This window comes from Xiphias gladius, chromosome 16 (assembly GCF_016859285.1).
Source record: "Xiphias gladius isolate SHS-SW01 ecotype Sanya breed wild chromosome 16, ASM1685928v1, whole genome shotgun sequence".
NCBI classification, from domain to species: Eukaryota; Metazoa; Chordata; class Actinopteri; order Istiophoriformes; family Xiphiidae; genus Xiphias; species Xiphias gladius.
The window spans coordinates 20,142,451-20,160,461 of NC_053415.1; the positions used below are offsets into that span (position 1 = coordinate 20,142,451).

The following is an 18,011-nucleotide window of genomic DNA, read 5'->3' on the forward strand; positions in this document are numbered from 1 at the left end:
AACACTGTCACTAAAACTATCACGAACGCGAGGGTAATTTCCCTCTCAAAAACGGTTTCGCCGCTTGCCGCGCCCCCCCCCTTCTCCACAGCGGCACCGCCCCATTACTTGTTCTCTGTTTACCTTCGCATGTGCTTGCAGCCTCCCAAAGCCCGCCCCTCTCCGTGCTTGGGCAAATGACATGGCTCGGGCCGCAACAGGGAACTACTTATGGAACCAATCGCTGCCCGCTCTTGTGGCGCGTCGTAGGAGGAAACATGGCGGCGCACATAAGCAGTGCTGTGAAACGACTAGTTCCCCAGTAAGTCAGTCTATGTTTTGTTTTGGTTTTTTTCGTATGTCTCCTTTTCATAAATGTGCTCTGTCTCTTGTAGAATAACGCACATGCTAAGATTTCACGACGCTTCCCCTCCATGTCGCGTTAGCGGCTGTCGGTCAAACGTGACCTGTTTTGTAGGCTGGAGAGCGGCCAGCGTTAGGGTATATCCGTTTGTCATCTCAGTTGTGTTTCCCAAAACGAGAAAGGACGTACTCGTTTGTTAGTTTTTTGAATGGGTTTTCGAATCGCTGAAAATGTGCAGAACATAAACACCACCGTGGTCCATTGTGGGCCGTATTTAAGCTTTTAATATTTCACGTGTGTGTGTGTGTGTAGCTAGGGCTATAAGTATTTGGACAGTGACACAATTTTCGTAGTTTTGCCTCTGTATTCCACAACAATGGATTTGAAACAAAACCCTCAATATGTGATTGAGGTGTAGTCTTTCAGCTTCAATTCAAGGGGTTTAATAAAAATACTGCATTAACCATTTAGGAATTACAGCCATTTTTATACATAGTTCCTGGTTTTCAGAGGCTCAAAAGTAATTGGACGGTTGACTGACACTCAGTTTCGTGGCCAGGTGTGGTCTGTTCCTCTGTTATTTCATAACAAATTAAGCAGATAAAAGGTCATGAGTCAAGTCCAAGTGCTGAATTTGCATTTGGTAGCTGTTCATGGGAACTCTCGATATGTGGTCCAAAGAGGTGTTGATGCAAATGAAGGAGGTCATCATTAGGCTGAAAACAGAAAACAAACCTATCAGACAGATGGCAGAAACTTTAGGAGTGGCCAAATCAACAATTTTGTTGGTACATTCTCAAAAAGAAAGAATGCATTGGCAAGCTCAGCAACACCGAAAAGCCTGGAAGACCAAAGAAGACAACTAAAAGTGGACTATTACAGAATTCTCTTCCTTGGTGAGCAAAACCTTCTCACAACATCTAGCCAGGTCAACATTGCTATCATATCATTTGTCAAAATCTACAATTAAGAGACGCCTTCGCGAATGTAAATACGGAAGGTTTTCCACGAGGTGCAAACCACTGGTAACACTCAAGAACAGAAAGGCCAGATCATACTTTGCCAGAAAACATCTAAAAGGCCTGCATAGTTCTTGGACAAGATTCTTTGGACAGATAAAACCAAGATTAACTTGTAACAGAATGATGGGAAGAGAAGAGTATGGAGAAGGAAAGGAACGGCTCATGGTCCAAAGCGTACCACATCATCTGTCAAACATGGTGGAGGCAGTGTTATGGAGTGGGCATGTATGGCTGCCAGCGGAACTTGGTCACTGGTGTTTATTAAGTGACTACCGATAGAAGTAGTCATGAAATGTATAGAGCTATACTACCTGTTCAGATTCAGACAAAGGCTGCAGAACTGATAGGACAGTGCCTCACAAGACAGATGGATAATGACCCCAAACATACTGTGAAAACAACCCAAGACCTGCAAATAGACTCATTCATTTTTTTAATAAATTCCCTTTTGAAAATTAATTTTCCATTAATAAAGAAATGCTTGAAACTTCTATGTTTCACATAACTTTTTTTTGCAAAATGTTCAATAGAGAATGCATGAAATAGAAATACAATCAAATAAAGAAATCTTATGTATAGTGCAAATTTCAAAACAAGAAGTGTTGACCAAGGTGGTTTACAGGGAGATTAAATATTGGGATTATTTTATTGATGATTACAATTGAATTGAATAATAGAAATAATAGACCCATTCTTATGGGCAAGAATACATGTATGTCATGTTCAGTTAAAGTTGTCTTAATTTAAGTAGTAGATCTGTTGGCTGATTGCTTAGGCCTATGCTACCCCTTTCATTAAAAAAAAATACAAACACTGATTGAAAGAAATTTTTTAAAAATAGGTCTACTAAAGGCTATTTGGGCAGGTTTGGCAGAACAAGACAGAAAAATAGGCCTTTAAAAAAAAAATAAAAAGGCTGAATAATTCAATGACATCATCTAGTTTTTTTTTATTTTTTTTATTTTTATTCCAAGACGAAAAGGAAGTTATGGTTAAAGTGGGTAACGCATCACAACATTGTTGTCCAGGGTGGCCCTCTGCATATGTGCTTTAAGTGCAGCATCTGAATGACTATTCAGCACAGTGGGGAACACAGTCATCCCCAAACACTCCTAACTGTAGCCAGATTAAGTAAATATGCTTGTCTTCGTGAATTCTGCAAATAAAGTTTTGTGAAACACTGAAGTTTCAAATGTTCCTTTATTGATGGAAAATGAAAATTGCAAATAAAACGAATTGACCAAACATTGAACTCAGCCAATAGAAGAATCATTTGAAGGTAGAAATGATTGGTGATCTGATCCTTTTGCACTGTTAACTTCATTCACAGAACTACAACATAATGTAGGTCAAAATGCATTGCAAGCCCAACAAGACTTGTGCAAGTAATTGGTATTACACAAGACTTCAGTCTACCACAGTGTCATACATGTGTGACAATGACTTCTCCTTTTGAAATTAAGTAATTTTTTAAACAATTATCATCATCATACCGTATAACCCAGTAAAATGTTGGTAAAGTATTAAGGTATTAAAGAATAGATACCAGCCAACCTCAATGGCAGATTGTGGTTTTAGGAGTTTTGGTTATGTAGCTATTTCCTTTCCATCCGCTCAGTACATCTGTGCAGAGCAGCTTCAGCTGTAGTTCTGGTTACCTGGCAACCTCACTGTGATACCAAGAGTCTAGGAAGGCACTGCACCAGCCTGTGCTTTATTTTATTTTCTGATGCATGATAGCGATACTACTGAAGAAACTGGCGACATCTTATGGTAGCCTTTTACTCATTACAAGCATTTTCATCAGTGTTTGGTGTCCGCCAGAAACTTCTGTGGTCTTCTGTATGACTTGCATCATTTCTGTATTTGCTTGTTTTTTCAGTATTTATCGTGCACAAGGTTATAATGTGCAGTTTCGATCTGCTTTAGAGAGGCGTTTATTCAACTTCATGGTAATTTTGGGGGTTGTAGTTTTTGGTGCTGTAGAAGTGTTTTGCTTTATGCTACTGCAAGTGGTGTTTCTAATATTTAATCTACCTTCACTGATATAAATGGAGTGGACAAAATATTAGCTACACCTCTACAGTAAAAAGATATTACTTAACTATCCAAAGTGCCTATTCTCAAGAAGTGTCCTATATTGACCTGTATCCCCAGATGAACATATTCTTCACACGTTAATATCATTTCTATCTGTATCTTAAAATTCATTATTACGATTATATTTTTCGTTACACTCATATTTCAGAAAGCATTTGCAGTGTCTCGGGACAGCCACTCAGTGCAGCCACACAGCTCTTGTCAGTCACTAGTCGTTGTTCCACTATAGATCCCTTCTCATTGGCTCTGCACACCCACACATTTCTGGCCATCTAAGCTAGGAACATTGTAGTCATAATCTGTCCTATCAACAGTTTCAAGTGTTTACGTAACTACACTCCCAGGTGACTTTTTGTTTTTATATCAATTGATCTAACACTTAACGGAATTATGGAATTATGATAAAGAAGGTTATTGGTGTTGCTTACATGTGTGATTTGAGCCAAAGCCAAGATTAAACCAACTGAACAATTGAAATGACCATACGTCCATTACATGACTGATATCTGTAACTTGAAGCAAAGGTCAGTGGTGTACTTAATCAAAGGGAGTAGACTGATGCATATGCAGGACTAATATTCAGGATATAACCTTTGCTGCTTTTATTTTGACAATTCTTTTTCAGTTTTCTTTTTCAGTTCCCCAAACTTGATATAATCGCAGTACTGAATCACTGGACTTCTCCCTTTTAAGAATACCAAGAAATAGAAATTCTTAATGCTCGTCTGCCTTTTGTAAATTGTGAAAGTCTCATAGGAAGTATAATTACAAACTTCTAACAGTCTGAAAGCGAGTTACAAAGAACTGAAGTGGGTTTAATATTCTAGTAATGTGTCTATACTGGTCAACAACATTGTGACATGTGGCGCTAATTCAAGGCGCATGAATTTCCAGAGGCACAAAGCTGATGATCCTGCCAAATTAGAGTGTGAAGTGACTGTCACGCCAGTGTGTGTGTGTGTGTGTCTTTGTCTGTTTGTGCTCGGGGTGATAGCCTGAACCGATTAGAAATATACTATTTTCTCACTCTCCGTAATCCCTATTTTAACTGAGCATCTCACATTGATTTTAATAAGTGAAAGTAACAATATTTGGATACGATTTTTATAATATCTGATGCGCAGACTTGTGTACAGTATAGGCACATAAAACCATACCATTACCATTATAATGAGATTCATATTTAATTTTGGCTGGTGTTTCTGGGCAACAGGACCTACATGGTTAAATGCAGCCATCTCAGATGGCTCGAGCTAGGAGAGGAATGTGTGTGCTTGTTTTATGGACAGCCTAGAGCCCTTGCGCTGGCATTGGCGGCAGACTGCTCTTTGTCACAAACACCCTCGTGTCAAAGATGCAACAGCATCCTGGAGGAAGCATTGACTGCTGCTATGAAGTCGACAAGTGATGAAAGTAGCCTAGAGGTTGTCAATTAAGAGAGCCAAGGCCTGGACCTTATAAGTTAATGGGCAGTTTCCCCTCTCAGTGCCTGCTAGGGCTTTATAGCACAGCTTATAAAACCCCCAAGTGTAATGCACCCCTATAATGTTTTCAATTAAGAGAAGGGGCATAAAGCAGTGCAGACACTTGGCAGTCAAGCTAGAATGTTTATAAAGTGGCATTTGGCATAAATTGGCAGGGGAATTTCCAATTGCTCCAGTTGTTTTAAAGCAGCAGCTACTGTGCAGAATTTTATTTTGATGGCACTTCATGCTGACTGGAAGCATTACCGACTTCCCGGTGTCTTCCCATTACTAGTTCCTTTAACTTGGTCATATGGACGCACAGCCTGAAGTTTAAAAGCCCCGTCTTCTCAGTTGTAAAAGACATTAGAACCAAGAAAAGACAGAATTTTAATATATACGCATAATATTAGACACTCTTAATATTAGTACAAAGTGCCATTACAAATCAGTTAGTCATTTCACAGTAAATTGGCTAATTTCCATTTGAAACTTTCCTAAATTAACCAGAGGAATTTACATGTAATGCAATTGATGAAAATGAAACAAAAACAGAGTAGATTATTATTTGTCAACATAACTCACTCTTGTGCACCACAAATTTCTTGTTTTTAATGCTATTAGAAATAACCAATGTTTAAAGAAAATCCCTTCACCCATCTGGTGTCTTCTGTGGTCGAACTGGCATTGGCTTCTGGTAGAAAAATAAATGAGTGTTGAATAAACACCAGTGTGTTGACACCTCATTTCCTCATTGATTGGTGGTGGAAGCCGAGCTTGAGGTGTGTGGCCATAATCCAATCAAGCAAGAAAACAACCATGGGGACTGTGTAACCAAATTCTGCAGCTATGGGAGAGCGAGCAGGTTGGCCAAGTAACCTCGAACCCTAAGCTCTACACCTTTCTTCAACTATATAATAGTTTATCTAATCTTTTACTTGACACATTCTTGGCCATTGCCTCACAGTACCAAAGTTTTGAATTTCTTTGATGTTTTTCAAAAACCCGTGAACCACTTTTAAAAGCCTATCTTTTCTATTCTCTTTCCCGTTGTATTATATATTGGGACATCTAGTCTCACAGTTAAACGGGACGATTTGTTGGTCAGGCTGAATTAAACAACACTAGCAAAACACATACACGATGGGGTTCGAGTAAACTAAGTCTACACCACAACATCACTGCCCGTGGATATATTTGCCAGTGCCTACCGAGGTGCTTTTTCGAACATTGCCTTTTTTTTTTTTAATTTTTTGAGCCAATGAATCAATAAATCGCTCTATTACCTGTTATTGACCCAGCAAATACTGCCTTTGAAATCCGTTACAGAGCATTAAGTTAACACATGTTGCTGTGTGAAAACAAAACTCTGGTAACTGGCGTGGAGACCAGCTGAGTAAACGTGGTTGAGGGAGCAGTGTGGGGTTGCAGAGAAGAGAGGCCTACACTTGTCCCAGTGCTCACCAAGGTGGATCCATACGGCCAACAGATGGATATGTTACCCTGTATCCCTGTAGAAGAAAAAACAACCAAAGCAAGTGTCTCTGCTCTAGTACTGAAGTCTTTGATCAACAGCACATCTTTGGCTTCAGAGTAGGACTTCTTAGGACCCCAGAGCGCACATGGAATCGCATCTGTATAAACACGGCCTGGGAGGAATGTGTTAACAATGCAACAAAAGAATTTTGTTCTAGAAACGTGGGGTGGACTTGGCTAATGGGTGGTTTATGTGGTTTAGAGTTTGAGCGTGGTGGTCGGATTGAATGAGAAGCTGGGGAAATATTCTCTGTTTTTAATGATAACACAAGTGGGAAACTCGTGTTTCTGCTTTTTACAGATGTAAGCCAATACAAGTGTTGTGATGAAATGATCCTTTATAAGACTAATGCATGGTGTCCAAAAAATTTTGAAATAGCAATGTTTTGGTAACTATAGTTTTTTTTTTTTCTTTTTTTTTTTTTTTAATTTTTAGAAAAAATTATTATTATTTTTTTTACAAATGTTTTACAAAAATCTTTGTGGTCGGGTGTTTCTGCAGTGTAGTTTTTCAAGTTACTTATCCTTAATCTGTTTACGTATTAGGATCATAATCTATTTGGTCGGTGATTAGCTGTCACATTATTTTACATATTACACACGGACCTCCCTAGAGAGATCAGCCACTATTCTCTTGGCATGTAAAGTTGCAGCCCATGTTGATTTATTTATTGAACTGTATTAGAGCACGTAATGTCGGAATAACTAATAATTTCTAGTAAAGAGTGTGTTGGTCTGGTACAGTTTAGCCCATGTATCATTAATTTGGTAGCAGTCAGAGTTGTGTGTGTGTGTGTGGGCAGGATATTGCTTCCAGGTTTGGAGTCAGCACCTCTGTCAAAACGCCAAAGGGGCTCTTTTGGCTATTAAATAGATAAAGCTTTAGGTTCAGTTTACGGCTCTGAAACCTGTAGGAGTACATTTGCATTGCTGAAATTCAATCATTTTTATCAGTTATTAGGGTAAGCTATGTGTCGTCCTGTTCCCTTTTCCTCTGCCACGATGGTGCTTTGGTCTTCTCACGGCATTGAGGTTGGCTCATTGCCATGGCGATGGTCGGCTAGTTCCAGAGCGATGAGGTGTAATTTACCCAGCATTTCCTGTCTGATACAGAGCATCCTAATGAGTAAGAGGCCTGCTTTTATAGCTGAGTTTTTGTTAACCAGACACAGCAGGGGTAGTTTGTGTGTGTGTGTGTGTGTGTGTGTGTGTGTTTGTGTGAGTGATTCCCTTTGCTTTTCTGCCCTAACATGTTTGTTTTAAGTATCTGTACACCTATAGGTGGGACTATCTATAATAGAACATGGGTCCATGCTGTGGCCACGTGGCTGCAGTTCGTGGTTTAACCCCTCGGTGTCAGTGTTGACAGTGTGCCTTGTGATGAGATCTTTGAGAGCAGCTTATGATGCTTGTTCTAGTACCAACTGAATCTTAAAAATTAAATCTTTGCACACTGTCACTGATTGACTATCTAGGAAACTTGGTTTGGAATATCCACAACTGTGTCTGCATAACAAAGTTGTGCTGCTCAATTAGACATCTTCACCAGGAAAACAAGTAGTATTAGTAATATGTGATATTATTATAAGTAGTAGAACTACAAGCAGTATTAGTGGAAAAGGTAGTAGTGTTGTAACAGTAAACCGAAATTAACATGAGTAAAATAATTTTACTTTGATTTGACTTTTATTACATTTATTGCTTAAAGATTAGTCAAATAATTGAACAGTGTCAAATATGTAATGTTAACAGATGCTCAGATATAGGTTTCTCCGCTTCATGTCACTGTAAATTGAATGTCAAATTTTCTTTTCAAACTGCTGGCTAAGCAGTTGTAAGACATTGCACGTGCATGGGTAAGTGCAAATTTTGACATTTTACAGACTTGATTATCAATGGGTAAATCAGTATTCGTTGACTGCAGCCCTCATTGCCTTGAGCTTAACTCAATAGATGCATAAGATTCGGTATCTTGTAATTATATAATTACCGCTGTCACAAACAGGGTTGTGATTTGATGAACATTACATGCCGCTGAAATGAATAGCTACCAAATACCAAGCAACTGGGCTCTTGCAATGTAAATAAATGATAAGGCTAAATTTCCTGTGGTGACAGTGACGTAAAAGACCCTGGCACCCTTTTTGTGTGTGTGTGTGTGTGTGTGTGTGTGTGTGTGTGCGTGTGCGCATGCATTTACGTGCGTGCGTCCGTCCTTCCCCATAGCCCTAAGGAGATATCACTATAATATTCCCATAGTTTTATAGTGTAATCGGCATTACATTTCCCCACTGACTCCACAGTGTTTTGCAGCTTCTGTACAGTGAGAAAACTTGTCTCATTGACCAGTCCGTATTGGACAGCTAGATGATAATTACCACACAAAACCCTCCACTGAAAACAGAACAACTGTGATATGACTTCTCTCTGAAATTCTAAAAATAAAGACAAATCATATTTCTGATTTATCTGTGCTTGCAGAGACGGGTTGGCTGGTTGGTTTTGGTATTTTGCCATATTTGGAAGGGAATTATAACTTCTCATCACATCACTGGCACAAGTTGCAGACAGGCATCCTCCTGTTAGCACTGCACTTCATTAGAACCAGGTTTCAGTGGTACCACACACATTCAAACAGCAGGGCCATCTCCCTAGCATCAAAGGAGGTTTTATACAAAGGGTTGTCTCTGTGTCTGTCTTCCCATCAGTGTCTGCTAATGATGCATGCTGCACATGTTTGTAACATTGACATCCTCCTCTCCCTATCACTCATTCACACTCTCAATCATTGCATCTATTTCTCGCTCTCTCTCTCTCTCTCTCTCTCTCTCTCTCTCTCTCTCTCTCTCTCTCTCTCTCTCTCCCCTCCTGCCTTTCGTGGTGTTTGTTTGGCTGCTGGGTTTTGTTTGTTTATTGTTTCCAGATGGCAGATGCAGACTTCATTTTGTGTGGCTTTCAAGTTCCCAGAGAGCTTTTTACTGCCTTGGCTTAAGCGCTTATCCTGTTTCCTCCAGCCAGGCTTTATGATGGGCCCTTTATATGTAGCAACTGGAAACAACTGTCACTACCAGTCTGCGTCGGGGAGGACAGGAGAAAGCCCAGAGAAAATGTCATTTTGTTTTGTTTTTTTTTTTTTTTTTTGTGCTCTCCATCTGAACATCTTCATTAGTGACAGAGCAGTTGATCCTAAGATAAGGACAATGTTTTTCCCCCGAGGGTGAACTTTACTGGCTTCATAGAATAAGAGAGAATGTCCTTGATCTCGTTCACCACTCTGCAGTTCCACTGCATCATCAGCAATCCCACAGAGAAATAGGATGAAATGTGCAAAACTAATTCTTTGTTGACATGACAGTTAGGCAGCGTGCTCACAGTAGTGATGAAGCTGGTAGTATGTTGTTTTCAGGGCCTTGCTGAGTCTAGTCTGGGCATCATTAAGCGCTGTGACATCACTTATTTACAGGAACCCAGGAGGGCGACTCACCCAGTAAATGTGGGGGAGGACCGGTGCATGTCTTTACTCATCGGATGCGGTTTTAAGACGGAGCAGTAATCAAAGCTCTCAGCTATATAAAACCCACCCCTTTTCCTTAAGGAGGCCTTTTCTTCTGGCTGCTGCTGAATGAGCGATTACCCTAGCATTCCAACCTGCCTGATCCCATTTCTAGCAGTGATTTAATAGAATAGCAGTGGCCAAGGCACTGCATTCACTGACCTACCCTGAAAAAGTAGTCACTGGAAGGAAATGTCAACCTGTTTTGTGTCATATTTCTATCACATGTTATCAAAGAAAGGGCCAAGCAGACACATTTTCTCAGCAGTTTGGAGGAATCTAGGAAGCCAGCTGTATCACTGTCCCATTCTTCATGCACTGGAAGTCATAGCGCGTGTCTGAGATGACATCAGCTCTAATCACGGGATAATTATGTGTTTGTTTACTATATGTCAGGGTCCATGGTGTGTGCCAAGATAGGGGTAGTACTGCCATATAAGTCGGGAATAGCGGCACAGTCATTGCACTAACCTGATCGTGACCCTGCACAAGGGGATCTGAGCTGAAGTGTGAGGGGATCTGACTTTAATGTTCACGTAATCAGTGGTGTTTGTGTTTTACCACCACTGAGCGCCTGGCTGGCCAGTTAATCTCATCAGAGTTTGGGCTGTGGTGCTGGGGTGATCGAGAGGACAGCCTAGAATGACCCATATCTCCATGCCAGGATGGCTACAACATTCCGGCTCTGCTGCGCAGTTCCATCAGAGTTTACTACGAGGCCCTTTGCCAGGGTATTTACTACTGAAATGTCTGGCACAACAAGATAAAGCCTGTGCTAATGCCCTCCAAGGAAACAGCCACTCTCACTATTGGAGAGTCTGCTGTTTTTCAACATGCCAGACTCTTCGGAACTATATTATAATATTGTGGAGTACAAATTGGAATATAAACTGGGTTTACATTGTAACAGCTGTCCATAGTGTTAATAAATAGTAATTTGTTGCCCTAATTTATTTACACGTGGTAGACAAAATGTCATTTAACAACAACAAACTTTATTTCAATAGCTCTCCTCAAAAAAGCTGTTGCCAAGTACTTAACAGTTAAAAAGAAAGGGGAAAGGGTGAGAAAGAAGCAGGCGAAGAACCTGTGGTAGCTTGTGGACAAATCAGATAAAAATATTCTGATTTTCTTATTTCATTCAGAAAATGGTTTGCTTGTTTACTTATCGTTACACATCCCCTTAGAAAGCCTCACTGCACATTGCATCTTTTCTCTTGAACTTTTGGCAGTCTATAAGAATTGAGTGCGTCTTTAGTCTGTGTAGTCAGATGCACAATAGCTATTTACAATTTTTACTGTTTTCACTGTTTTTCTCCAGTGTGAATGCAAAATGCAATATGACTGCTGAGGAAGAGCTTTTGATTATGCATACAGTAACATCACCTGCATACCCTCTTATATAATGCAGTTTCAGACATGATCATAGAGTTGAATCATCATCTGTCTGACAGTGTGAATCGTGACCAAACATTATAAGCTTCTCAAAAATAATACTTATTCCAGGGAATTTGGATCTTGTTCGATCATACAAGTGTACCTAATAAACTGGTAACTCAGAGTGTATAATGGTGTTTCCTCTACCTTGGCAGTTAGTGGCCAGTCACCCAGTAATCTCAACCAAGTGGCCATTAATCCCCACCTAGAGCTCGGCAACATTACTAAAGGTCGCATTCAGACTGATTTAGCCCTATGGGGGATAAGTATTTCTGCTGTTAACCTTGCGATCGTCCGAACAACAGATAAAACTACGGTTGCTGTGATAACCTTGCAGAGCTGTAAAAAAAACCCGTGTCCAGTATTGTAAACCTCTGTGCAGTGTTTGGAATTTTGAGACTTTCCCCCCTGTAAAAATAAAAAAACAAAACAAAAAAAAAACAACAACAAAAATAAACCCCCATAGATCGTTTGTGCAAGCGTCTTATTATGACCCATAGTTAAATTTCATTGTTAGATGACCTCTAATTCATTGTTAGATGGCTGTAGATATTATGACAGGAGCAAAGAAGGAAGTTAGGTGATGTAGTAAATGTAGCATTTCTTATGTGAAACTGATAGTAACCATTGTTTTTTTTTCAATCCATGACCGTTCCACAACCTTAACCGCTGTTATTGTAACCATGATGATGATGGTCTTCTAACCTTAAGGAAGTACTTATTTTGACCCAAACCATGATCTTTCCCTGCACCTCACCAAACCATGGTGTTCCATAAGCTTAGCCATTATTCTAACCATGACGACAAAGCTCAGGTACGCTGCTGCTGGTACACTATGATAAGTCAACGGTTCATTTTTTTGACAGTCCTATTCTGCCCTAGAAGCTCAAATTTTATACTGAAAATTTTATTATTATTTTCATTAGTATTATTATAGTCATTGTCATTACACCTGAGTACTGTTAGCAGGCTGTATAAAAGGCATGTTTGTGGGTCTCCATTGTGAAATACCTACTGTTATACACGTTGTTTTAGTGAGCTGATACTGTTGCACTCACTCTGCTGCGCCCCTGGGAGGTCAGAAACCTGCTCAGTACTCTCCTTCAACTCACCATCCAACCCCTACGCACACAGGCACGCACACAGACACGCACACAGGTCAAATTTAAACCAGTGGATATTTTTGAGCTATTTCAATCCCCTGACGTCTGTATGTGTGTGTATGCGAGGACACAGGGGCAAAATAAAGGAAGTTCCATTATGCGAGGGATGGATAGTTTTCCTATTTTGCTTTGAAGATGTAATTCTAAATATTTAGTTTTCCATGTTATAACAAGGCCAATCATTGATATGGATGCCAGGAATGGCTGCACCACCCTTTTGTGAGTACCCCTTGATCTGCAGTTCACGTTTACTTATGTTTCATCAACCTTGCTGGGCTCCAAGTAAAGCACACAGTCAGTATCTATTCATACCAAAACTCAGATCCACCACAGTCATGAAACGTTAAAGAAAATTTGTAAAAAGAAAATTTGCCCTCCAACCCATGACCTCTTACAATTCACCTTATGGTAATATAATGTGGTAGCACATGATCTATAGATGGCAGATTCAGATGTGTCTGTAAGTGCACCTTCCAAGTGCCATGTAGTATATATTCACTCAGTGGTGAGGGGAACTGCATATTGAAGAATCAGATCCAGTTTTGCAAAGGTCTGATTGGCCTTTAATTTGAAATAATAATTAATGCAGGATACATCCAACTGAGAACATATGTTCAGATCTAAAACCATTTAAAAGAGTTAAAATTCTCGCCTAGGCCTAATTATCACCTAATAGCTGATGTGACAACAAACGAGTAATTATTGTCTCTTTTGCTTTCTAATAGCCCGGCACATGAATCGAGGCACCTCTGTGTATGGTAATAAAGGGTTTGTGTTGATGAAAAATGACCCTGGGTGCTAAATGCTTGTAAATTTAATTTAAATTTTTAACTCGATCTTTCCTAACTTCAGGAATTTTGGTCACTTGCTGTTGCTGTATTTTTTTCTCCCATATTCACCAGATGTTTGTGCCTGTCTGTGTTTGTGCAGTGCTTTTAAACAGATAAGAAATTATTAGACAAAGAATCTGTGTTCATAAAAATGCACCAGTTGTAGTAAAATCTGTGTTCATCACAGAAAGGTAGGCTATTCTCTGTACTGTAAATTCCATTAGCTATTCAGTTATCCAGATGCGTTACCTATATGCTTACAATTGGTACGTTTGTTTAGCCAACAGCCTGCTACCTCAGCTTATTAAATCAATAGATTAAAAACATGCCTTGCTGCGATGTTAAAGACTAGAATACAGACATGCACACAGACACACAAACACAAGCAGCATGGTAAGTTAGCTTATCTTTGATGTACACCGATTGACAAAGAGACTCCCACCTATCAAAGGATTACAAATAAACTCCATTGAAAAGACTGGTGTACAAAAGGTGGCCTATGTTCTTTGTTTGTTTGTTTGAAATAAAGACTGTTATGAATTAGTAGTTTATGTTTCTGCTTTTGATCTAAATGTACCACCTGATACCTAGTCCTTTTTATAGTGGAATTTGTTTAAAGATGTCCTCCAAGTTTAAGCTCACGTTATAAGAGTATTGTTTGCTATTGGGCCATATTCACCATGAAAAGTAGACTATGCACCGAATCAGAAGGCGGTATAGGTCAGACCACAAGCAAACTGCTATGCCTTTTAGTCCCGTCTTCGATGATGCGGTACTTCCTCAGGCTTTTGTCTCCAGTTTGGGGCACAGCTGTCAGGCTAGGTGCTATCCACACTCCCCTCCCAAAAACCTCAGGCCACGCGCCGCTGCACCCCAAACACTAAATAGGAGCATTAGACACACCATGTTAAGGGCTGCTGGTGTGTGAGCTGTGGCTGTGGGTGCGTGTCTTGTCCCATGGCCAGAGACATGCGCATTATCCCACACACACTCACAGCTGCACAACACACTGCAAAAGGTATCCTCTTCTCCCTACTCTTCTATAAGACAACAGATTTATTCTTTTGTGTTAAATGTCCCATTGTCCTATTTCTGACTTCGCTTTTGTCTGTTGGCCATTGACCCCTCTCTCTGCCTTTAATTTCCCCTGCCTAGCTACAGATCTGCACTGTGAAAATACCCACAAGGCCTATCTACCCATATGTAGTGTTGCAGATTTTGATTATGCACCACCGGCATCACACCCCAGCAGGGTATATCCAAACATGAAAATTAATTCACAGCTAAATGCTGCTATATGCAGTCCGAGAGGGAGTGGAGAGGAGAAATCAAACACAGGTTTACACTAGTGAACAGCCGCAGCATTAAGGAAGAGAGCCTAAAGGCAGGCAGAGAAGGCAGTGCTCATTAATGTGCAAAGTAAATGGAACTGTTACCCCCCCCCCCAACAACGCACACACACACACACACACACGTACACACATATACACACATATATGCAATGGTCATTTCAATTTGATTGTGGGGAATTTCAATGGGCAAACAAATTGACCTAAATAAAATAGATGTAAAATATTCCTGGAGCTGCTTAAAAATCAAGTTAATGAAAAAGAAGAATAAAATCAGCATAATGAGCTGAAACTGTAAACAGAGCCGAGTACTCAAAGGATAGTCACATCGATCATTCTGAAATGAGAAAGTCTGGCCAAAGTGCTCGTCGTGTCTGTAAAGCAAACTTGTTAACTTAAAGTTCTCCACAAACTTACCTAAAAACTCTTCAGATTTTTCTTTAAGTATTTTAAATCATTAGATTTATAAAAGGGGAAAAAAAACCCACCTTTTTCTCAGTTTGATATAAGTTATCTGGTTCTATAGTTGTGACTTTTTGGCTGTAGCTATAGCGTCCTTTTAGACTGTCTGCTATGAACTTAAGCATGAAAGTACTTGGGCATGACTTTGTCTCAGAGCAATGCAAATGGAATTGCCCCCTGATGGTTTGGAATGCGCCCAGCTGGCCTTTAAAAGGTGATAATTGGAAAATACAGGATGAAGCCACAGTCAAAGTTGGGACCTTGTGTTAGACTGAGTTAGCCATAGCAAAGATGGAGGAGAGAGAACAGCAGAGATGTACAAGAAGATGAGGTGAAGAACGTAATACTGAATGCTTTTTATTTTATGTTTTCTCTTTGCAGTCTTTTTCCACTTTGTGCAATATGCGAACGGAATCCAGCCTGTAACTTCAATTTAGAGTTTCTAAATAATCCTAACAATGCCACTTCTTTGCCAGGAGTGTAGTGTGGAAATATTTCAAACAAACTGATGAAAAGCTTGAATGCAAACTGTGTCCTATAATATTTGTCTACAAAAGCGGCGCAAGTGGGATAAGAAATTGTTTGCAAACAAGAAATGAGGTCTGAACATTTACAAAGTTATTCTCTCATTAATACTTCGCTTGGCAGTGTTACCTTTTATACTGTAGAGTAACACTCAAGTTTCAAGTTCAGGTTTATTTACGACCCTTTAAAGACAAAATGGCTCATTAGAGCATCATCTCCTTGCTCTTATGGCAAATGAAAGCACCAACGGAAAAAAAATGGTGACATCTTAAGATATCTTGTTTTGTCTGACCAAAGTCCAAAACCGAATGATCTTAAATTTACTATAATAAAGGTAAAGAAAATCAGTGAAGTCTCGCACTTGAGAACCTGTAGCATAGGTAATATTTTTTGGCATTTTGAATAAACCTATTAATTGATTATTGTTGCAGCTCCAGGGAGTATGAAATTAGAATTCATTGTAGGAAAGGCAGACTTTGCTAGTTAAAATGAAAACTACCACAATATATAGACAACAATTACAAAACACAACTAAATTGTTATTGCTGAAAAATGCTGAACTTAAATCGAGTATAATATAGTGATTCTTACGGATTACAAATTTAATTGGATGTTGATATTCCTCTTAATTTGTTTTTGGTAGTTATTTATTTGTGGTCACGTCACAGAAAAGAAATGACTGAAATTATGATGACTGAAAATATCACTCTAGGTTTTACTGAGGGGAAGTCTAAAATGCACGTCCCTACTAATTTATAAAACCTGACACAGCATTCCTTTACTTCTCGGGAAGGAAGTGGAGTGGGAAGGTCAGGAGGCCTGTACGGGAGCTCTTCCCTTTACAAGGCTACATTCAAAGCATTTCTTCAGTCCTCTCCTTGCGTTAGCCTAACCTAGTGTAAGCCTGTGCATCCGGTCTCCATTACTGTGTTCCCTTCTGAGAAAATGTGACAGTGATAAGGCTCTTTTGAAGTCCAGCTTTACTACAGGCCCTCTACAGAAGGACAAAGCCAGCGTCAAGCTGCCAAAGTGAAGAGAAAACTCAGCTAGCTTTCTTTACTTTTCTGAGCTCCAAGTTTGAGTTTTAAGAGGTCCACTTTTATTACTCAAAAATTTCTAGATATGTTCTGGATATCTTTACCACATGATTCAGAATCTCTTCCTCTGTGGGCAGTTGGATAAGACTCCTATTTGTTCTCGTATATAAAATGACCTATTTTTGTGAAGATTATTAAAAATTTCCATATCATGACATTTCAAAAACACTTTGGTCATTAGGCTACACTCCAGTCAAAACAATCTGCAGCATGTCAACCGTCATGCCCTGTGTCGATCAGCAGACATTTCCACCAACAATATGCCAACACCCATTCTGCATTCTGTTCAGGAAACCTTTTACTAACTCCAAATGGAATCTTCTTAATGACTTCCTGATGCCTGCTGTTGCTATCTGCATTTCAGCGATCGGCCAAGTTTGACTGTACTCCTGACTTTTGTCCAACGTTGCATTTCTGTTGCGTTCATGACCACTGAGAATAATGTCAATGCCAATGCTCAGGTCAGCTCAATGCCCTGTGCATATTATGGGTGAGTGAACCCGCATTCAACTCAAGTTTGATTTACTTGCACTGGGTCCTCAGCTGTGCTTCTGTAGGAATGATAGACTATTGATTTATACAAAAGTGTGCAATACATATTGGCAAAGGTTTTCATATGTTTTGTCATCATTTAAAAAAAAAAAAAAAACCAAAAAAAAAAAGCTAGCTTGGTTAGCTGACCAGTTTCCCCTTAAGTAGATCCCAACACTTTAGCTACAGGGGACAAATCTACTGTAATGTATGTATTTACTGTTGTTTGGACTCAGAGACAAGCATTTGAAATTATTTATGTAAAATGTAAGTTTACGTGGAAAGCTGTAGGAGGATTGTAGTGCTTACCTTGATATACTTTACATTGTTTTGCCCAAGTCACTTTTCCTGAATCTCTACAACCAAGGTTGTGAGTGCAAAGTTAACACAATTCATTAGCCTGAAAGGGTCACAGTTCAAAATTAAGATTGAAACGCACTGGTATTTTTGCAGTGTTGCTTTTGCAGTGTAGATTTTGGTAGCCAATGGTGTGGTGCACAATTTGGTGATTATTTTTTCTCAGACACTTTATGAAATGTGCGTTTACTCAAGATTTACATTTAAGTTCATGTTTGTAGGGCTTAGAGAGTTGGAAATTGC

The 18,011-nt window shown here is 39.6% G+C and overlaps 1 protein-coding gene across 1 annotated transcript in view; it reads left to right on the top strand.

The window, feature by feature from the left end:
• Window positions 1–214: 214 nt before the first annotated feature.
• The window catches only part of clybl (citrate lyase beta like), a 61,503-nt gene continuing 43,706 nt past the window's right edge, over window positions 215–18,011 (top strand). Inside the window, exon 1 of the mRNA XM_040149269.1 lies at window positions 215–301. Coding sequence (XP_040005203.1) covers window positions 258–301 — 44 coding nt within the window. The 5' untranslated portion in view covers window positions 215–257. The remainder of the gene's footprint in view (window positions 302–18,011) is intronic.